Source organism: Prionailurus bengalensis, chromosome X (genome assembly GCF_016509475.1).
Source record: "Prionailurus bengalensis isolate Pbe53 chromosome X, Fcat_Pben_1.1_paternal_pri, whole genome shotgun sequence".
NCBI classification, from domain to species: domain Eukaryota; kingdom Metazoa; phylum Chordata; class Mammalia; order Carnivora; family Felidae; genus Prionailurus; species Prionailurus bengalensis.
In genome coordinates this window covers 38,752,741-38,775,342 of record NC_057361.1, presented here as the reverse complement: position 1 = coordinate 38,775,342, position 22,602 = coordinate 38,752,741, and the positions used below count along the sequence as shown (strand labels likewise).

The 22,602-nt window shown below is 46.7% G+C and overlaps 1 protein-coding gene across 1 annotated transcript in view; it reads left to right on the top strand.

The window, feature by feature from the left end:
• Window positions 1–3,740: 3,740 nt before the first annotated feature.
• The window catches only part of MAOB (monoamine oxidase B), a 114,065-nt gene continuing 95,203 nt past the window's right edge, over window positions 3,741–22,602 (top strand). The window contains exon 1 of the mRNA XM_043571257.1: window positions 3,741–3,829. Within this exon, the coding sequence (XP_043427192.1) occupies window positions 3,784–3,829 (46 nt within the window). The 5' untranslated portion in view covers window positions 3,741–3,783. The remainder of the gene's footprint in view (window positions 3,830–22,602) is intronic.

Below are 22,602 nucleotides of genomic sequence, written 5' to 3'. Positions count from 1 at the left end.
ACCCATCTCACCCCACCCCACTGGACATGGGATTCACTGGCAAGATAGGTGAGGGGCCAGAGTGTCCACAGCTAAGAAGCCCGAAGCTTCAGGGCCCTGTGGACAGAGGCGGACAGGTAAGGCTTGGCGATGAGGAGGCCAGCCCGGGCTCTCTTCGGGATGGGGCAGTGGGGACCTAGGTTCAGGCCCAGGGGCTATTTAATCAATTAATTAATTAATTAATTATATTTGCATTTATTTATCTTCGGGAGAGCACAAGTGGGGGAAGGGCAGCGAGAGGGGGACAGAGGATCTGAAGCGGGCCCTGTGCGAACAGCGATGAGGTGGAGGCTTGTTTCAAACAATTCGCCAGGCCTGGAGCCTGCTCCCACCAAACCCGCAGCTCCCCTGCCCTGAACCGAAGCCCTTGACACAATTAGTTCTTGAAAAGCCATCCCACATTGCTTCTTTTGACTTTCGGAAAGGTGGCTAAACACCTGTAATATTGTTGAATCCAACCCCCCCCCCATGTTTGGCAAAGCCAAGGTCCCTAGACCCACATCCCAGGGCCACAAATAACTCCGCTTGCTGCTTTAGTCTCCCGGAGCTAATTGCGGACATAAGGGCAGAGGGAGTGGGGGAGGGGGAGAGGTGGGTATTTGGAAGGAGGACGGGAGGGGCGGAGAATGCCTCCCCAGTACATGCCAAGATAGTGGCAATACTGGGTGGTGGAGCAAAGTGAGTCTAGGAGCCTTGCTGGCCTTTTTACCTACTTTATCTCGCTTTTCTCATCTGTGAAATGGGTTGTTAGAAGGCTTAACCGGAATCATGCAGGTAAAGCGCTTAATGCGGTGCTTGGGACCTGGAAAACGCTCAACGAACGAAAAGTCTGGTGTTCTTTGTTTTTTTGTTTTTTTGTTTTTTGTTTTTTGTTTTTTCAATTTTTAACACCTATTTTATTAAATATAAATGAGAATAAAAATAAGACAAAAAAAAGTAAGGTGATAAGTTCCATAAATATTGTTGGAATAACTTGGAAGAAAATAAATCTAGAGCTCCACCTTACACCACATATAAAGTGATTTCCCCATCAAACAAAAACTACATGTAGAACATATAAGCAGTGAAACAATCATAGGAGAATATTTACCAGCCCAGGTTGGGTATACATAACATTCCTAAATAAAAGAAGAAATCCATGGACCAAAAGGGAAACATATTGATAGTTTTTATATATAAGCATTTACAATTTCTATGTAGTAAAAGATTACTTAAGAATCAAATTCAGATAGTGTGAGAGAAAACACTCTTTTAAAAAGAGAAAAACCCTAAAGTTTAAGTTGCTTCTAGAAATTAATGAAAAATAGCAACATATAAAACTGAGTAAAGAATAAAAACAAGACAGTTCACAGAAAAGGAATTATAGATGGACAATAAATATATTAAAAGATGCTTGCCAAACTAGAAGTCAGGGACACACAAATTTCAAAAAAATGCCTTATCATTTGTAATTCACCAGATTGGCAAAAATTAAAAAGATTGACGCTATTGAGGACAGGCAAAGATGTTGGGAAAATGGGTATTCTCTTTTTTTGTGTGTGTGGTTTCTCATATATTTTACACATAAAGGAAGTGTAACACATGTTTAAGAGTAGTAATAAAATATGCAGTAGCCTTTGTTGTAAACTCTATATAGGTGATTGGTTTTCACAGAATGCCTTAGTTGATTTTTACCAAACTCTGTGTCTATGGTCAACTTATGGTTGCAACTGACAAACATAAGTTGTTCAGATAAGAACACTGATATTTTCATTTATATCAAGGAGTAAGACAAAAGTATAAAAAACATATGTCAAAACTTAAAAAACATAGAAGGCATATGTCAACTTCACTTGTTCATCGAAAAGACAAATGACTTCTTGGTCACTTGAGTGGATAATGATTTTTGTTGTTGTTGTTTTGTTTTGTTTTTTTGTTTTTTTTTTTGTTTTGTTTTTTTTGTTTTTTTTGTTATTGTTGTTTTTTTAAATTTTTTTTATTTTTTATTTTTTATGAAATTTATTGACAAATTGGTTTCCATACAACACCCAGTGCTCATCCCAAAAGGTGCCCTCCTCAATACCCATCACCCACCCTCTCCTCCCTCCCACCCCCCATCAACCCTCAGTTTGTTCTCAGTTTTTAACAGTCTCTTATGCTTTGGCTCTCTCCCATTCTAACCTCTTTTTTTTTTTTCCTTCCCCTCCCCCATGGGTTCCTCTTAAGTTTCTCAGGATCCACATAAGAGTGAAACCATATGGTATCTGTCTTTCTCTGTATGGCTTAATTCACTTAGCATCACACTCTCCAGTTCCATCCACGTTGCTACAAAAGGCCATATTTCATTTTTTCTCATTGCCACGTAGTACTCCATTGTGTATATAAACCACAATTTCTTTATCCATTCATCAGTTGATGGACATTTAGGCTCTTTCCATAATTTGGCTATTGTTGAGAGTGCTGCTATGAACATTGGGGTACAAGTGGCCCTATGCATCAGTACTCCTGTATCCCTTGGATAAATTCCTAGCAGTGCTATTGCTGGGTCATAGGGTAGGTCTATTTTTAATTTTCTGAGGAACCTCCACACTGCTTTCCAGAGCGGCTGCACCAATTTGCATTCCCACCAACAGTGCAAGAGGGTTCCCGTTTCTCCACATCCTCTCCAGCATCTATAGTCTCCTGATTTGTTCATTTTGGCCACTCTGACTGGCGTGAGGTGATATCTGAGTGTGGTTTTGATTTGTATTTCCCTGATAAGGAGCGACGCTGAACATCTTTTCATGTGCCTGTTGGCCATCCGGATGTCTTCTTTAGAGAAGTGTCTATTCATGTTTTCTGCCCATTTCTTCACTGGGTTATTTGTTTTTCGGGTGTGGAGTTTGGTGAGCTCTTTATAGATTTTGGATACTAGCCCTTTGTCCGATATGTCATTTGCGAATATCTTTTCCCATTCCGTTGGTTGCCTTTTAGTTTTGTTGGTTGTTTCCTTTGCTGTGCAGAAGCTTTTTATCTTCATAATGTCCCAGTAATTCATTTTTGCTTTTAATTCCCTTGCCTTTGGGGATGTGTCGAGTAAGAGATTGCTACGGCTGAGGTCAGAGAGGTCTTTTCCTGCTTTCTCCTCTAAGGTTTTGATGGTTTCCTGTCTCACATTTAGGTCCTTTATCCATTTTGAGTTTATTTTTGTGAATGGTGTGAGAAAGTGGTCTAGTTTCAACCTTCTGCATGTTGCTGTCCAGTTCTCCCAGCACCATTTGTTAAAGAGGCTGTCTTTTTTCCATTGGATGTTCTTTCCTGCTTTGTCAAAGATGAGTTGGCCATACGTTTGTGGGTCTAGTTCTGGGGTTTCTATTCTATTCCATTGGTCTATGTGTCAGTTTTTGTGCCAAGTCTGGTGTTCTTTGTATTGCTCTATTTGGGGGAATAATTGCAGGGGGCTGGAGGCAGACACCCAAAGGGGCCACCACCCGCCCCCCAAGCTCAATAACGCACTACGGAGGCTGATGGAGAAATAAAGGCCGCGCTGAAGGCCCAGGGGAGGTGTCCCCCCCCCCCCCCGCCAGGCTCCCCGTGCGGGCCCCAGGTGATCTCTCCGCCCCCGCGCCCGCCCTCCCCAGGTCTGGGCGGCGGAGCTCCGGGATGGGGGCGGGGCTCGGCGGCGGGGCCCGAGGCGGGCGATATAGCGGCTGGGCGGCAGCACCAGAGTGCGGGGGCAGCGCGGCGGGCGGGGGCCGAGACCCAGACAGCGGAGCGGCGAGCACCATGAGCCACAAATGCGACGTGATCGTGGTGGGGGGCGGTATCTCAGGTCAGTCGCGGCCGCGGCCCTCCTTCTTTCTCCTGCGTCCGAACAGGTGGCCGCCGCCGGGGTGGGGTGGGGGGCGCGGGCGGCCGAGGGCCTTGGGGGCGGGGGCCGATCCCGGGAGCCTCGAGCCTGTCCGTGTGCGCGGGCGGGGATCTCGCGGGCCCCGAGCGCCGCGCACGGAAGCTCCCACGAGGGGAAGGATTTGGTGCGGTCCTGGACAGAAGGCGGGGGGGTGGGGGTGGGGGGGCGGAGGGACGAAAGTCTGTGGACCGGCCGGGGCCAGGCTTTGAACTTCTCCCTCCGAAGGCTGCTGGGCCTGCGCTTGCGGGAATTTTCGAGGCGAGGAGAAAGGGGGCTGGTTAGCGCGCGGGAGGTTTCTGCTAGGGGGTGGCGCAAAGGTCCGTCCCTTTTTCCAAGCAAAGGTCAGTCATCTGCTCCAACCTGCCCTGGGCGCTCGGCACCCCAGCTTGAAGCAGGCGTGCACCACAGCGTACTATAACCCTGGCAGCAGGGGAAAAGACCTTGAACAGTTAGCTCCTGGTTCAGAAAGCAGGGGTTGGACCCTGGGGCGATTGATTGACAAATACCGTCCTGACCCTGATTCTCTGTGGTTCTGTGATTGTCACGGGTCTCTCCCTGGGGCTGCAGGGCCTTTTGAGCAAATAGCTCTTCTCACCACTACCCGCTTCCAGAACAGGATGAACAAACTGTCCAGTGGGGCTGGGGTGGGGAAACTTGACTCTCTGGCCCAGCCTATGTTTGGCAGGTTGGAGACTACCCTCTCAGACACAGGGAGGCTGTGTGCGCAGCAGGGCGCAAAGACAGAAGCCAGAGGGAGGGATGGAGTGGGTGGAGAAACCCATCCTCTAACGAGGGTCAGGCAGATCCTATGGGTGGGGGTTAGTGAGAATAAGCAGTGTTCCCAGAGCGGCCTAACAGCCCCCTGGGGACGCTTTGGCCCCAATCCCGGGGCCTCCTGGTTCCTGAGAAGTAATTGGGATGCTTCCCAAATCCACGGATGTGTTGCCCAACCCTTGGCCCTAACCAGGTCTCAGGAGCAGGGTTAGCCTTTGCTCTCCATGGAGTGGGCAGAGGTGCCCCGACTGCTGTACCTGGTGAGGAAACCAAGACCTTGGATGTTGGGGGCTGATCCTGGTCTTGTGCCGCTCCCTCCGCTGCAGCCCTCCTCACCTTTGGGTCGAGTCTCAGGCTACCGTTTGTGTTCTCGTGGCCCTCCTGGACTCACTCAGGCCAGGCCCTGTGTCCCATGCTGCAGGGTACACAGATGCATAAGACAGTGGCACGCCAAGGTGGGCCAAGGCTGGGTTGATTTGGCTTGCTTTCAGTATTTTTGACATCTCTTCTCCTATGGGGGCTTGGACTTCAAAGCATATGTAGAAAATATTATTCAGGGGCACCTGAAGTTCTCTTGCCAGGCCCCCGAGGTCCTGTTTTTGCCCAAAGTCTAATGGGTTCAGATTTTTCTACTTCCCCCCCACCCCCACCCCTTATTATGCCCTGATTCATACTCCAAACCTTCAAGATCACTCAAATAAATCATGTTAGACTCGTTCAGGAAGGGTAGATAAGGGTTTGGCTATTTCCACAAGCAGTGGTGAACTTTTATATTGACCCTCAAACTCTGAAGACAGGGGTCAGATGACTAGATCTGCCTTCTTCTCAGGAACATTACATGGAACAGTCATTGTTCTAAAAAGCAAGAAAACAAGGTTCCAAGGCCTTACTCAACTGCTTTATCTGCTGCATGAGGATAACAGCAGCTAGTCACAGCTAGATGATGACAGCATCACGGTGAAGGGCAAGAGCAACAATGCATGTGAAAATAGCTTTGCAAAGGCTGACATGACAAGAGGTCCTACAAGAATTGTACTCGTTTATTCAAACAGTAGGCATTAGAGTAGGCTGTGGTAGGGGATGCAAAATTGGGTCACATTGCTTTTGAAGATGTGTCAATCCAGGAGGGGAGAGGAGATACCCAAACAAAGACAATACAAGGTAGACAGTGGTGGATGTGATAGATGCTTTAGTGGTGCGTGCACAGAGTCCTAGGGAAGGTGATTGGCGAGAATGTCCAACTCTGCTGAGAAAATCTGGGCAGACTTCACAGAGGAGGTGACATTTGAAGTAGGTGGGAAAGGAGGACTATGAATTCAGCGGGAGACTAGATGAGGAAAGCATTTTGAGCTAAGGAACCGCTTATATAAAAACACAAACATGTGAAGGAACACGGTAGCCAGGCTTAGGAAACCTCGAGAACTTCCGTGTGGCGAGTTGAGGGAGGGTGTGGTGGCACGAACTTTGGGGAGGCTTGTGCATCATCCGCAAAAGGTGCCGTTCTTTCTGTGGTCGGTGAACGCCGATGGGGATTTTTCATTCCCAGAAATACAGGGATGGTACTAACCAAAAGAGGGAGGTGAAGGGGGAAGAGCAGGTTTGGGAGAAGGATGGGGCACGTGGAGTCAGAGGTGCTGGGAGGACCACGGGAGAGGTGTCTGGCAGGTGAAAATTCAGGGAACTTGGGCTCAGAGATACGTGCACGCGAGAGAAGTTTGAGCTGAAGCCACTGATGCAAATGAAATGACCCAAGCCGAAAGAGAGGAGAGAGGAAGTCTGGAACAGACTAGACGAGAGGGTGGAGGAGAGGAAGGTGTGTCCATCATTCTCTGTTGTCTGAGGACCGAGAGGAGGAAACCGAGACACCGGAAGACACTTAGTTAACCTCACAGCTTAGCTGAGATATCATCTCCCAAGGCTGCCCTTCCGAATCCCCCCAGATTGGGTTAGATGCCTCGGTTTTATTCTCCCCTGCCACCTGGTCCTTCTTCCTGAGGTTTTAATGGCTCACTTTCCCCTCCACTAGACTGTGAGCCTCCAGAGCCCAGGGAAGTGTCCCTTTTTCTCTGCAGAGAACCCCCAGCCCCCAGCTCCAGAGCCCTGCCTGGCCCAGTTAGCACTGAGGACTTGCTGTTGGCTTAATGGACTTTACACCAACAAAGTAGCAACTGATTGGATTTGAAACTCACATCCACTGTAACCACCAATCTTTTGCATTTCCCGCCAAATCACCCTGACAGCAGGAGAAGCAGTCAGATCGGAATTTTAGAATTAGTAGGTGACCGACCCAGTGTTTACATTTAGAAGTGTCTGAATTTGACTCTGCTTTTTAAAGTTTGTTAGTTGTTAAGCTTGGGGCGTTCTGCTAATTCTCTAATCGTTTCGAAAGCCGTCAGCAAATTTTCATCACTCCCTTTAGGATAAACACAGATAATGGGAGGGTCAGCCGGTTAATATACAACCTTCTTTTTTGATGTTTGAAAACTTCCAGGGCAGCTGTAGAATAGTTTTTTTAAGAAATGTGTGCGCTATATGAATACATACTTACTGAAATCTCTTCCACTGAAGGAGCAGGTGATCCCTGGAGTTTTGACAGAGTAACAGCATTTCCCACATGGAGCTGGACAGCAGCATTTTGTTTCTGTCCCGAGTCTCGGTTTCAGTGTTTGGGTTGGTGAAACCATGGAAACTATCTTTTGCAAATCTGGATTGGCTCTTGCTGAATCCTCAGGAAAAAAAACACCAAAAAAGGGAAATTCAAAGCAGAAAGGACGGTGTTTTTGCCAGGCTTGAGAGAGGAGAGTCAGCTGTCTGGGGTTAGTGGGCACTTAGCCGAGATCCCGCAGAGCTGGGAGCCAGCCTTCCAAGTTGTGACCAACACCTGGCCAGGAGAGCAAGCCCGGTACGGGCTGGTGGGCCCGGTCTGGGCAGGGTGGTGTCACAGATGGCCCAGGAGGGATCATGAGTTGAGTTGGAACACAGTCGGCAGATGTGGCCTGTGTGTTAATGGCAGAGCTTCATCTAGAACCCACCCGAATGTTCTGAAAAATAATAACTGTGTAGAAGTTGCTTGGAAATCTGTCTATCCCCATCAAAGAGAGGCTATGGAGAGGCAGTATGGCAATGTTAAAATGATATATATAGTTTGGTATCAAACAGACTCATTCTACACTTACCCTACTGTGTTACCATGAAAGTTCCATCACCTCCCTGTTCTTCAGCGACTTCATCTTTTTTTTTTTTTAAGTTTTTTTATTTATTTTGACACAGAGAGAGAGAGAGAGAGAGAGGCAGAGACAGAGCATGTGAGCGGGGGAGGAACAGAGAGAGAGAGGGAGAGAGAGAGAATCCCACCCAGGCTCTGCAATGGCAGCGCAGAGTCTGACTCGGGGCTCCAACTCCCGAACCTCGAGATCATGACCTGAGCCGAAACCAAGAGTCGGACGCCAAACCGTCTGAGCCACCCAGGCGCCCCTAGCGACCTCACGTTTTAAATGAGACTCCTAATGCGTTTATTGGCAAGAGGGGGTTGTTGCTAGGATTAGAAAGAATGTACATTGGCAGTCACATGGCTTCAGCTTACACGTTTTGGAAAATATATCCTTGTTTAGACCCTAGGATTTTCCGGTCTGTGGGAGGAGAAGGAGGCTTTTCTGCATAATCACTTCGTCCTCTTCACGCCTTACAAAGGCTACGTATATGTGCAGGCATCCGTCGGGACCCGTCTGGTTGCAGCCCCATCCTGACCCACCCCATCTCTTTACTCCCTGCACTGAAGGGCCTCAGGAGCTCAGGCTCACCTCGGGTTCAGGAAAAATGTTGGCGGCCCCAGATCTGCATTTCAGCCGCACCCCAGCCCGGCTGTTATTCAGATTCTGACCGGGTCCTCATTCCCAGCCACCTCACTCCCATCTTCGTGATGATAACAAGTGCATTCATAATGGATGCAAATCTTATTTATTTAACAGGATCAGTTGTTTCTTAAGAATAAATAGTAACAAGAGTTAGCATTTCGAGGGCCGTCCACAGGCTGGGCAAGGCGTTGGGAGCTTAACTTTTCACGGCAGCTCTGTGCGGTTTGAAAATGACAAAGCCCTGTACCTTCTGCTTGATCCTAATACTTGGGGTGCGTTGATGGGGGGGACCTGCTTGGTTGGCCTTGTGGGCAGAGCCAGGGGCCACTAGAATGACAACTTCTAAGTCCTTCTGTATCTTCCAGGTTTAAGGTTGGGCTTGGCCATTCTCCATGGCAGCAATTTCCTTGGCTTCTGGCTGGATGTTGAGGTCTAGGCTCCGTGTCACACAGGGCACACGGAGCATAGTGTTAACAGCGTCGCGTCTACCCTGGTTCCACCAACTAGCTGTGCTACCTTAAGCGAAATTGGTGACCCTTTCACGTCTTAGTTTGCTCATCTGGAAGATAAGGATAATCATGGTATCCAGTTCAAAAAGTGGTTGAGAGGATTACAAGAGAAAATGCATGCAAAGGGCTTAGCATCTGGCAAGCACTCGGTAGATACTGGTTATTATTCTTCATCAGGCTGACAAAATGGCCACTAACCGCAGGCGGGTCTGAACAGGCACCTTGTCAGCTGACTCCACTGTCAGAGTTTGGGTTGAGGAAATGGTTAGTGACCGTGCGTGCAGTAACACGCGTGCGCGCACACACACACACACACACACACACACGTTCATGGACTATTATCTTATATAGGGATGCTGCTTTGCAGCTCTACTTTCTTGGCTTGTATATGATATGATAACACAGATAATATAAGAAAGCCAGCAGCGGGGCTCCTGGGGGGCTCAGTCGGTTAAGCGTCTGACTTTGGCTCAAGTCGTGATTTTGAGGTTCCTGAGTTCGAGCCCCGTATCGGATTCTGTGCTGACAACTCGGAGCCTGGAGCCTGCTTCGGGTTCTGTGTCTCCCTCTCTCTCTGCCCCTCCCCTGCTTGCACTCTGTCTCTCTCTCTAAAAAATAAAAAATAAACATTAAAAAAAAAAGCCAGCAGCAAAATTCAAAAGGCTTAAACTCTAATGACTTTGAATATGTACGTGAGAGAAATACATGAGAAATTCTGAACGCAGGACACCTTTCTATATGGACACTTCTAACCCGCTTGGTACCCTGAAGATGTTAATATTAGGCTCACCCCCACTGTTACTCAGTTTCACATTTGTTTCCTTGTTTGATGATGTCTTCTACTCCCGTGTAAATGTCATCATGGGACGCAGCTGGTTCCAGTCTGTTAACCTTTCCCCATCATCAGAGCAGGCCATTTCCCTGTAACAATAACTTGGAGTTTGTTTTGACATCACTTGTTCACACTCACACAGGTGCAAAGGCACACACACATTGAGAGGATTTTACTGATGCGGCTGCTAATGTGTGCCATCAAAATGTGTTTTAAAACACTACAGCTTAGAAAATTCGCTGCTTTAGGGTTTCTTGCACTTTTGATAATAAACACACAGGTGGCCCCTCTGGTCAGATCTATCTTATGAACTTGAAGAGATCATTTAGTTTTATCATTTTATTTTAAGTAGGCTTCATGCCCAGCCCGGAGCCCAACGCGGGGCTTGAACTCATGACCCTGAAAACAAGCCCTGAGCTAAGGGACGCCTGGGTGGCTCAGTTGGTTGAGTGTCTGACTCTTGATTTCGGCTCAGGTCATGATCTCACGGTTCATGAGTTGGAGCCCCAAGTTGGGCTCTGTGCTGAGCATGGATCCTGTTCGGGATTCTCTCTCTCTGCCCCTCCCCTGCTCTCTCTATCTCTCAAAATAAATAAATAAACTTTAAAAAATAATATGTAAGTGAGCTCTGTACTGTGTAAGCCAAGGGCTAAGTTAGATAGAAGGAATGAATCATTGAAGACCCAAGGGGTTGGAGAAGGTGCCATTAAGCAAATGGAATGTGAGCAGGTGCTGAAGAACAGGAATAAGGTGAATCATAGGGCCATGGGCTCCAGTTAACAGCTAATATTTCTATTTATAGGAAGGTAGAAGTCCCAGCAAGGCAAGAGTAATAGGGATGGGGACATGTGGGTAATAAAGTTAGTAGAAGGAGGGAATCAAACAGCGAGACATTGAAAAGCCAAGTGATGAACCTGGCTGGTTCAGGCAGTAGAGCATGCAACTCTGGATCTCAGGATTGTGAGTTCAAGCCCCAGGTTGGGTGTAGAGATGACTTAAAAATAAAATCTTAAAGGGGCGCCCGGATAAATCAGTCAGTTGAGCATCCAACTGTTGATTTCCGCTCACGTCATGATCCCAGGGTCGTGGGACCGAGTCCCATGTCAGGCTCCAGGCTGAGGGTGGAGCCGGCTTAAGATTCTCTGCCCTCCCTCCCTCTGCCCCTCTCCCCAGCTTGCACTCTTGTGGTCTCTCTCTCTCTCTCTCTCTCTCTCAAATAAATAAATAAAATCTTAAAAAAAAAAAAGAAAGAAAGAAAAGCCAAGTGAATAGATAGGGTTTTCTGTGATTGGAAATAGGGAGCCACTGAAAATTTGTGTATAAAGATAAAGGGGGCAGTTATGTGCCTGACACGTGGAAGGCAGCAACCCTAGGAGCCAGAGAAGCCAAGAAGTGAGTAGAAATTCTGGAACAGGTTGAAAGGTGACCAGCTGCTGAGAATGAATTGGGTTATCCTGACCCCCAAGGCTAGTTGTGAGAGAAAGTGGGGGAGGGGAGGCAAGAAGGGAAGAGGTCTTGGAGGGCCCTTGGCTTTCTTCTGTTTTGCCGAGAGCTGACCCAGAGGAAGTATCACAAAATAAGTAATTCATGTTTTCTGTCTGAAGTTTTATAACTAGAATCGAAGGACATGACTGTATTTACATTTTTCCTTTTTTTTTTTTTTTTTTAAATCAAAGAGATTTTCTACCCAGGGCTTTGACACCCAGGGTGTGTGTGTAAGTGACAAACACACATCTTGGGCAATCTGAAACACGAAGTGAAGAGTTCATCCTATTTGTTATGTCAAAGTTGTCCTTGAAACCTACGGTTTCGTAAAAGGAAAAAAATTTAAAAAAAAAGGGGGGGGGCGCCTGGGCGGCTCAGTCAGTTAAGTGTCCAACTTCGGCTCAGGTCATGACCTCAAAGTCCGTGAGTTCGAGCCCCATGTCAGGCTCTGTGCTGACAGCTGGGAGCCTGGAGCCTGGAGCCTGCTTCGGATTCTGTGTCTTCCTCTCTCTCTGCCCCTCCCCCGATCGAGCTTGCTCTCTCTCTCTCTCTCTCTCTCTCTCAAAAATAAATAAATGTTAAAAAGAAAATTGAAACATACTGTTTTATGAGAGAGAGGGCACAGTCAGAAAGTACCTTTGGGTAGGAATGACCTTTCAAATGTTAGTAATGTCACCATAACCTCTGTTTAATGGTATCTTAAATGGCATGTTCCAGTTAACTTCCACTTTATGTCAGAAGGGTAAGCTCTTGATCCGATGTTAAATCATCTCTTCCATAGGCCATTTTTTAACTCTGGCCACATCCTCCCTCTCAACATTTATCAGAATTGGACAACAGGGAAGGTTCGCTCTCCTTCCAGCCCAAATAACCACTCCCTTTGGGTGTATCTCTCAAATATCTCCAATGATCCTTTTATGTTGAATTCTGACTCCTGACCTCATGCTTTGTAGTTAGAGCTACTTTCTTTCTTTCTTTTATGTTTTTTAATTTATTTTTGAGACAGAGAGAGACAGAGCCTGAGTAGGGGAGGGGCAGAGAAAGAGAGGGAGACACAGAATCTGAAGCAGGCTCCAGGCTCTGAGCTATCAGCACAGAGCCCGATGCGGGGCTCGAACTCACGAACTGTGAGATCATGACCTGAGCTGAAGTCGGACGCCCAACCAACTGAGCCAGCCAGGCGCCCCGAGCTACTTTCTATTCTTGTGATCCCAGTTGTGTTTCTGTCTTAAATTGTGTCTTTATAATTATGTCTTTAATTCCATCTCACTTCTGTGGATTATTTCCCAGTTTTCTACATTAAAACAAGTTCTTTGGGAAAGCTTTTGTTATCCAACAGAGCCCCTTTTTCAGATAATTTAAGATAAAGTAAATAATTAAGAGGCAAATTAATTACTAACCAAAATTCCCACCAAAAGTTTTAAGGAGAGGGGTGCCTGGGTGGCTCAGTGGGTTAAGCATCTGACTTTGGCTCAGGTCATGATCTCTCACAGTTTGTGAGTTTGAGCCCCGTGTTAGGCTCAGGGCTGACAGCTCAGAGCCTGGAGCTCTCTCTCTCTCTCTCTGCCCCTCTCCTGGTCGTGCTCTGTCTCTCTCTCTCTGTCTCTCTCTCTCAAAAATAAATAAATATCTAAAAAAATTTTTTTAAGTTTTAAGAAGATAAGCCACTGATACAAAGGAAAGATGAAATCACATTTTTTTCTTGGTGATTTATAGTTTAAGGACTTTTTTGGAGACATGGAACATTTTTTAATAGCCTGAATTATAGAAATAATACCTGTTTATTATGAAAATCTGTAAATTGCAGAAAAGGACAAAAAGAAAATGAAAATCATCCATAATTGTTTTCTACAAAAAAAACTAACCACTGTTACTAATGCCACCTGTATTTTCTTTTTGTAAACCACCTGTTGGATCTATGTGTTTGTTTTTATTTTTTTAATGTTTATTTTGAGAGACACAGAGAGAGTGAGAGAGCATGTGCAAGCAAGGGAGGAACAGAGAGAGAATCCCAAGCAGGCTCCAAGCTGTGATCTCACAAACCCTGCGATCATGACCTGAGATGAAATCAAGAGTTGGACAGTTGGGGCCCCTGGGTGGCTTAGTCGGTTAAGCGTTGGAGTCTTAGTTTGGCTCAGGCCGTGATCTCACAGTTTCATGAGTTTTAGCTGACAAGGTGGAGCCTACTTGGGATTCTCTCTCTCCCTCTTTCTCTGCCCCTCCCCCACTTGCTCTGTCTCTGTCTAAATATAAATAAATAAAATTTAAAAACAAAAAAGAGTTGGGCATTTAACCGACTGAGCCACCTAGGTGCCTTTATTTGTTTATTTTTAAATAAATAATAACATGACCATTTAATCGTGTCTTAAGTGCTCTTTTCCCGTAAGATCTTGAGAACTTTATATTTCTCCCTATGATTGTATCTATTTACCCAGTCTCCTATTGCTGAAGATTTGCATTTCCAAACTTCTGCTATTTGAAAGAAAGCTGTTATAAACATCATTACACCTAAACCATTGTGCATGATTCTGATGATTTCTTTTGGAACCTTCTAGAAATAAATGTTGGGAATCCTTTGAAGGCATTTAATAATTATTGCAAAACCGTCATTCCCAAGAGAATTTCACACTTACTTTAGAGTGGAATTGTAATAATGGGCTTCTTGGTTACCTCAACAGGCAACCGACATCCGCCCCAACCCCCCCAACTCTGGCACAATACCGAGAAAGCCATGGTTCTTCACGAGCTCATAGCTGTAATTTAATGAAGTTGTAAAATCACAACCCTCTTCTGTTTTGTAAAATTTCAGTGGTGGCAAGTAAATTTTGCTCTCTGCAACTGGTCTCTGCAATTACGGCTTTATGCCCGCCATTATTTACTAGGAACATACCTTTTTTAGAGTACCTCTAAATTCTTTGGGTGCCATTTATCCGCTGCGTCTAGAAGTTTGCCATCCTCACTTAGATCATTCTGGTGTGTTTCAGTGCCGAAAAGCAAACAGCCCGGTGACAAATCACTTTCTATGATTAATTATTTTTACCCCTCTAGATAAGACATGAATATAGCCTTTGTCCACAGTCTGTTTTAACGGCTGATCAAACAGCTGTTTCATGTTTTACATTTTAATTTCCTCTCTAGTTTGCCTTCACATCTGCCATAGATTTTAGTTTATTTAGGAGTCCTGTCCGATGCAGTTGACGGTCTCAGAATAGCCCTTTTGTGCTATGCCAGTTAGTCAAAATCAAACAGCCCTTGTTAAGCACTGAAGATAAGCGCGCGCAAAGGCGTACACGCAAATGAGCCCCTCTTTTCATCGAACGTGGTGCCCTCTCTTGTTGTTTCTGCAGGGGAGAAAAAGAAGGCACGTTTGCAAATTTCCTCGATGCGCTCACTCGTTCAATAAACGCTTATCGAATGCCCCATTTGCCAAGCGTTGGGCTGGCGTGGGGGCGAACACATGGGTTATGCGTGTTTCCGTCCCGTACAGCTACACACAGGTGAATGCTCTGAGGGGGCGTGGGTGCTGAGAAAGAGAAGTGCATCTGGTTCAGATGCCGCAGAGGAGAGAAGGATGACGGCGTCACCTCGGGGCCTCAAAGAACCTGCTGGAACATTCAGTGACAGGATTTGCTGGAGAGTTGATGGGCCAATTCAGATATTGTTCCGTAAACTGTAGCTTTAAGTGGTTGAGATTTCAATCTACATTCTAATGTACACAGGCCGTTGAAATGGCAGTTTCGCCCTTCCTACTGTAGGGGCCTAAAATGGCAGCACAGGGGATGCTGTGGTTGGTTGTTCCAGCCCCCTTCGGGGCAGTGATTCCCTCACCTGCTCAGAGGGTTGGCCGCCCGCTGGTGCACTGCTGAGTCCCTCTCTGGAGATTGCCCTTGACTGAGGGGAGCCGACTCACCCAAGAGCTTGCCCCTTCCTTTGGGGACACCCTCACATCAGGACGACTCTGACAGGCCCTCTCAGCTTCTGTTGTTCAACTCCTCCCTGTGACCACTCCTGCCTCTCTTACTCCTTGACACGTGTTGAACCCCGATGAAGCTCCTACGTACAAAGGCTGCCGGCCATGAACCTTAATCTAAACAGACGGTAGTTGAACAGTATTTTTGTTCTGTACATCACAAGATGTTCTAACCATGAAGCGTTAGTCACTTGGAGGTGGACGCCTGGAGAGAGGGCTGAGCCTCCAGAACAGGGTGGAGGGTGGAGGCTGACCTCTACCTCAGCCCAAACAAGCTCCAGGGAATCTAATTCTCTTACCACTCTGTGGGCTGATTTAGAGCTGAGATTCATAGCCTCTTATCTGGAATTGCTATAAACAATTAGAAACATTTGTGGCAGCGGAACTAAGGGGTGAATTATGAAACAAACAGCCTTAATCAGTGAAGACTGGACACAGAAGGTCATGGACTGTCCGTCTATCGTAGGCTACCTTTTTGGGTCCAGCTCAGATTCTGGGTTCTTGGCAAAATAGTTCTGTTGGTGTGCGCCTCTAGTCTTCCCATAATCCTACTACTATTCCATTCAGCCTCCTATGGCATTTCTCACAAGGAATTGTAGCGATTGTAGAAATTGGACGACACGACCCAAGATGGGCAAGGCAAAAAGGGAGCTGGTTGGTGGTGTTTGAGTGGAGAGGTTAGAGGTTGGGGGTCTTTCGTCCAAGGACATTCATATTAGAGGGAATTGACAAAGGAACTAGAAAAGCTAGATCATGATCGTGAAGGAGTGCATTGTGGAGTTTTCACGGGTAACCTTTAGACTGTCCTCTTGGAAATGACCACTGATAGCATTTAAACGAGTTGCAGCATTCTGAATCGGCATGCCCAGAGATACGATCCTCTGTGCGATTCAACAATTGATTTGGGGGGGTGGGGGAGAGAAAGAGAGAGATCCTGTTCTTTCCATGCCCCACCAAGCCAAACCTTACAGAGCTCGACCATTAGTATTACAAGGACATTAACACTTTGAGGGGTCTGTTCTCTGATTGGAAAAAGACCTAGCACATTACTTACAGAAATATCTGTAAAAGGAAATTGTGAGCTAGATGGCTGCCCATCTCTTTCCATCTGCCTGCGGTTAGTTTTTTACTTAGAAAACAAGAAGTGAGTGCCTTCTACGTGCTAGGTGCCAGGAATGAACAATCCAGAAACAATTCCAGCTTGACACATGCACACACACAAGAAATGATGTGAAATTACATTTCCCGTGCCTATTAACTGTTGGCTCACGCACACACAGAAATGTACTTTTTTAAGTAAAAGCCGCCTCTGTATACCTTTACAGGGCTCCCATCTGAACCGAGTCAGAACAGATGCTGAGACAACTCGGGTTTGGGTTTCCAGGTGTTGTGTCATCCGCTAACTTTTGCAGGCTTTACTCATAGGTGGTGTGATATTCCTGGCCTTCTGAGGGGTAAGTCAAATATCATACATGCCTTTTATGCCGTCGGAAATCGGCTGCATGCCGGAGTGGTCAGAGGCTGAAAGGAAATCACATGGTCCCAGCTGATAAAAGCCAGCACATCCAAAATACACTGCCTGTGATCTGTTTTTCTCTCCCTTGTTCCTTTCTCTCTGATATCATGGAGAGTGTGTCCAAGGGGAAAATGAGTTTTCTGTAGATAAATCAGTCTGCCGGTCCACAATATCGAGCTTCCAGCAGACAGGTCTGAGAAATGGAATAAAAGTACAAAGAGGTTAAGATGACTGTGAGGTAGGAAGGGAAGCAAAACCGTTTTGTGTGCAGAAGAAAAACCATTTGGGACTTAGGCATGCTTTCATTTCTGGGTTTTAGTTTGTGAACAAAAACCCGTGAAAAGCTGATGAAAATGACAAAACCGTTCTTTCCTCCTCCTGTGTTGTCTTCAAGGTATGTTTCAGGAAGCCCTTCTTCTAAATCTGGCTCCCTTCCCTATGGATGAATTCCTTTGAAAGGAATTTGCAGGTTTAAAGATGGCTTGAGAGTAAGTTCAAAAACCAACCTTTAAAATGAAAAGCATTCGTGAATGTTACGTTTCCAGTGAAGGTACATGTGCGCGCTGAGGTGTTGGAATACGTTTTCTTTGACAATAGAGATTTAGAGAAAAAAAAAATGGGGGCACTTGGAACTTAAACCCGTGTTCAAACCCACGCTTTCTCTACATAAATTCTTGCCATCATTTTGCAGTATTTTTCAAATACGACGGATGAAGGCTTCAGTGCCAGTGAACAGTGACGTCTGCAAGTCATTTGCAAAGTGCGAGCTTTACTCAGTCTTGCTGTTAAAGTAATTGCAGTGTCCGTGCAGAGCCCAACTCGGAGCCCGAACTCACGGACCACGAGACCATGACCTGAGACCAGGAGTCAGACGCTTAACCGACAGAGCCATCCAGGCGCCCCTGGTTGAATACCGTTTGCTGCATGTTTGGCATTTTAGCTGTGTGGTGCAGAGTGGTATAGGGTTTTCGGCCCCTGTAAACCGCCGTTGAACGAGTAGTGTTTTCCGAAGAAGTTCCCACGATCCAAGAAAAGATTTTCCAGCTTCTCGTGCTGTGTATTAGCCGGGCGTTTGAAAGCATCACTTCTTTCCACCTCCCTTCCAGTTTCCCGCTGCCCTCCCACCTTTCGAGCTGCTCCTTCAGACTCCTTCGCCCGCTCCCACTTGCTTCTCCTTCAGTATTCGCTGTTCCGGGAAACAGAACAGCCTTCAGACCAGTTTTTAAGCCAAGACCCCTAACATTTGGAGCAGACGCTGTAAGGGTCCTACCATTGCCCCTCAGCACCCGTTCCCATACACGGGGACCTGTGGCTTCTGGCAACTCCAAGTCTTTGCCCGAGGCCTTTCTCCGGCCACTGGGGCCCCCCACCCCACCCCACCCCACCCCGCCTTGGCTCCCACCCCCGGCCACCATCTGCTCCTAGGACTGGCCTGCTCAGTAGCCTGGATGCCTCACCTGTCAGTTGGAACCACTGAGGCATGTTCTTTACGGTCTCCCAGAGGCCCCCAAGTGGGATGGAGCCCTAGTTGGCCACCGTGGCGTCCTGCTCAACTCTGCAGCCCTTATTGCCTACCCTCTCTTCCTTGTCTCACCTCCCCAGAGCCCACGAGGCTTCTTGAGGTCACTTCCCAAACCAGCTGTTGGCAACCAACTGCCTTGTTTCAAGGTCTGCCTTTGGATACTAGATGCTAGAGGTTTTCTTCTCTACTCCCCGTTATTAACTGCTAAAGCCCTGTTAGTTCCGGTTTCAAACTATGGCTCAGACCAGTCCACCTCACCGTCTCCGTGCCCTCCCCTGACCTGGGCTTCCTCACGTGGACCACTGTAGTTCCCAGAGTCTGCTCATTTGTATCCCGCCATAGGGTCCAGCCCTCTCTATTCCTTTCTTTTTCTTTTTTTTTATGATAAAATATACAGAACGTAAAATGCACCATTTGGACTATTTTTTAAAAAAAAATTTAATGTTTACTTATTTATTTATTTTGAGAGAGAGAGAGAGAGAGAGAGAGAATGCACGCAGGAGAGGGTCAGAGTTAGAGGGTGATAGAGAATCCCAAGCAGGCTCCGCCCTCTGAGCGCAGAGCCCGATGAGGGGCGCGAACTCACGAACCATGAGATCATGACCTGAGCTGAAATCAAAAGCCGGACACCTAACCGACTGAGCCACCCAGGTGCCCCTGGACCATTTTTAAGTGTACAGTTCAGCCACATTAAGTACACCCACGCTGTTGTGCAACCCAGAATTTTGCCATCGTCCTAAACTGACACTCTGTCCCCATTTAACAGTCACTCCCATTCCTTGCTCTCCTCGGCCCCTGGCAACCCCCATTCTGCTTTCGGCCTCCACGAATTTGACTATTTGTCCTTTCATGTCCGGCTAATTTCACTCACCGTAACGTCCTCAGGGTTTATCTACCTGAAGTAGTGTCGATTCTCACACGAAAGGAAGAATAATTTGGCTTTAATGAGAACAAAATTCAACCTTTGATGTTTTTGATGTTTTCAAGCCACAGAAAGATGTTTACTGTCAGAAGTGAAGCAAATGAAGTTGTTCAGAGACAAAGCTAACTATCCGTTGGCCTTCACCCCATCCTGACCCTCTTGAGGTGACCCCGGTTAATAACCTGTCATGTATCCTTCCAGAATGTCCTCCCGGCAGGGCAAACTTTCTAAAATCTAAGTGTCATGAGGTTACTCCTCTGCTTCAGACCCTTCAGTGGCTTCCATTAACATCAGGATTAAGTCCAAAATGATGACTCTGGCCCAGACGCGCTGGAGATCTGACCCCTGCCTACCTCAGAAAGGACATCGGCCACCACTGTCTTTGCTCTGCGTCTGCACCGGCCGACTGTTGAATCCTCGAATAATCTACCTCAGGCTCTGGCCTTCTGTTGCCACCAGACTTTCGGCAACAAGTTAATATATGGGAGTCTCGATAAAGTTTCCCAGTTTGAAGCTTTTGACATTTTCACGGCAGCGTTCCGGTGACATCTGCTTTTCTGTCCCTCAGGGTAGGAACATCACATAAACTCAACCCCAGAGGAAGTACTTGCACTTCTCCATGTGGAAACTCTTTCTAGCTCTTCTCCCCCCTCCGCTCCCTTGCCACTTTGGTGACTCTTGACCATCTTTCAGAACTTAGTTTGTTATTTTTTTAATTAATTAATTTTTGAGAGAGAGAGAGAGAGAGAGAGCAAGCACGAGTGGGGGAGGGACAGAGAGAAATCCCAAGCAGGCTCCGCACTGTCCACTCGGTGCCTGACTTGGGGCTCAAACCCACGAACCGCAAGACCATGACCCAAGCTGAAATCAAGAGTCGGCTGCTTAATTGACTGAGCCACCCAGCTGCCCCCAGAACTTACTTTAAACCTTTTTTTTTTCTTAGATCTCTGTGTCTGACAACCTTCTGCACACAACGCACTGCCCACACCACCCCCCGTTCTACCCTCCCGGGGCACTCGGTTTTACACCTTTTCTGTCCACCCTTCCGGAAGCTCCGGGAGGGCAGGGACCCCATCTGTCTTCTTCACCACCTAGGACGGTGCCTGTACCTCCTGGACTTCACAGTCGATATTAATTTGTTTACTGAATCTTTCTTTGAGAGCTTCATGAAAAGCCTTGGTTCTATATTGCATTTGTCCCTCTCTGCGTGGTCCCCCTCTTCTGAGTTTTCTTGTCCCGTGCCCGACACCCTCATCCTCAGCACTCATTTGATGGCAGCGACAGCTGGCACAGGACTGTTACATAATACATGCCTCTATACCGTTTTGTCCCTTTAAAAATCTGAAAGTAATTGAAGTTCTGCAATGCATTCAGTTCCCAAGGTTTCGAATCATGGAAGCCTTTTAAAATAGAAACTAGGAGGGGGCACCCGGCTGGCTCATGTCGGTTGAGCGTCCGACTTTGGCTCAGGTCATGATCGTATGTTTCGTGAGTTTGAGCCCCGCGTTGGGCTGTCTGCTCTCAGCGTGGAGCCCGCTTTGGATCCCCTGCCTCCCTCTCCCTGCCCCTTCCCCTTTTGCGCGTGTCCGTGTGCTCTCTCAAAAATAAATGTGTAAACAAATAAAATAGAAACTAAGAGGAGGGCATACATTGAAAAATACAGTACCTAAAATGAGATGGGCGTATACTGTTATGTTCATCACGAGGTTTTTGTTTGTAAGTTGGTTTTTTGCTAATGCATGTGGCTCATTGTTCTCAACAAAGACCTAACCGTTCCCACCAGACTTTCAGCAACGAGTTAATATAGTATCCCAGTTTTAAGCTTTTGATATTTTCATGGCAGCGTTCCAATGACATCTGCTTTTCTGCCCCTCAGAGTAGGAACATCACATAAACTCAACCCCAGAGGAAAAGGAGGGTTCCCTACTCACCAAAAAGCTTGCCTGACTCTGGAACCTTCCATGGGCTGGTCTCTGACAGCCCCGGTGTCCCTGAGCTGCTCCGCTGAAGCCCTTGTTGCTGTTTCCATGGGCCGGAGACACAGTTGATGTTTCTGCTGCCCTGAGCTGGGAGCTGCTCTTTTTACACGTGTAGGGTAACGCCCCAGAATCCTCTGGACTGAGCCCCCAGGGGAGACAGTGGCTCCAGAGACCGATGCTTCGAAGGCCACCACGTTTCACATGCAATTTAGGGAAACTCCGCATTATTTGTAAACATGAGTCAACAAAATCTAATTCTAAAGCTAGCCCTCTGTGTTGGTGAAACGGAGCCACAGAAATGTTCTTCTAATGACTTGACCCATTATCACTTCAGATCTTTCTAGGGGAGCAAGATACGAATATTAGTCGAGAAGGGAGGAGAGAGTAATGTGTATTGTGGCTTGGCTTCCCCTGGAAGCTGACCCTGAGATGGAACGTGAGTGGAAGTCATATATTTGGGAAGTGATCTCAGCATCAGCAAGCAGGAGTAGAGGGGGCAAGGAGGTCAGGAAAGGGTGATGTTCAGGTCTGTTTCCACTGTGGGTGGCCAGAGCTCAGTCCTCCTGGGGACCTTGGAGAGACAATGCAAGCTCCTGTTCAGTTTATCCCGCACTGAAGTGTGAGGCAGTTGGGGCACCTAACGTTCTAAGTGGCGACAGTAGCTGGAAACAAGCTGTGGGACAGAGTCAGTCACTGGCTCAAGTCTGTGAGAAGGCAGAGGGTATGTGGGGGGGGCATCCACAACACCTCTTGCAACATCTTTCATTAAAACCTCAAAATAGGGGCATCTGGGTGGCTCAGTCAGTTAAGCGTCCAACTCTTGATTTCGGCTCAGGTCAAGCCCCACATCTGGCTCCACACGGATGGTGTGGAGCCTGTTTGGGATTCTCTCTCTCTCTCTGCCCCTCCCCGGCTTCAAAATAAATAAATACATAAATAAATAAATAAATAAATAAGCATTTAAAAAAATGCATATGACCCAGAGGGAAATCAGCCTGTGTTTAGTATTTACATTGAACACCAGTTTCATAATCGCTGCCTTACATGAAAACTGGTTAAAAATAATAAAATAAAATGAAATGAAATGAAATAAAATAAAATAAAATAAAATAAAATAAAATAAAATAAAATAAAACAAACAAAATAAACTGGTGGGGAATTTCTGTAACCTCTTTGCTGTTTTGATACCTGCTTTTTGTTTTGTTTTGTAAAAGTGATAAAGTTCAGAAAATAAAGTGTCAGTGTTGAATTAAAAAAAAAACAAATCAGACCTCAAAATAACGCCTGGGTGGCTCAGTCAGTTAAGCATCCGACTTCAGCTCAGGTCACGAT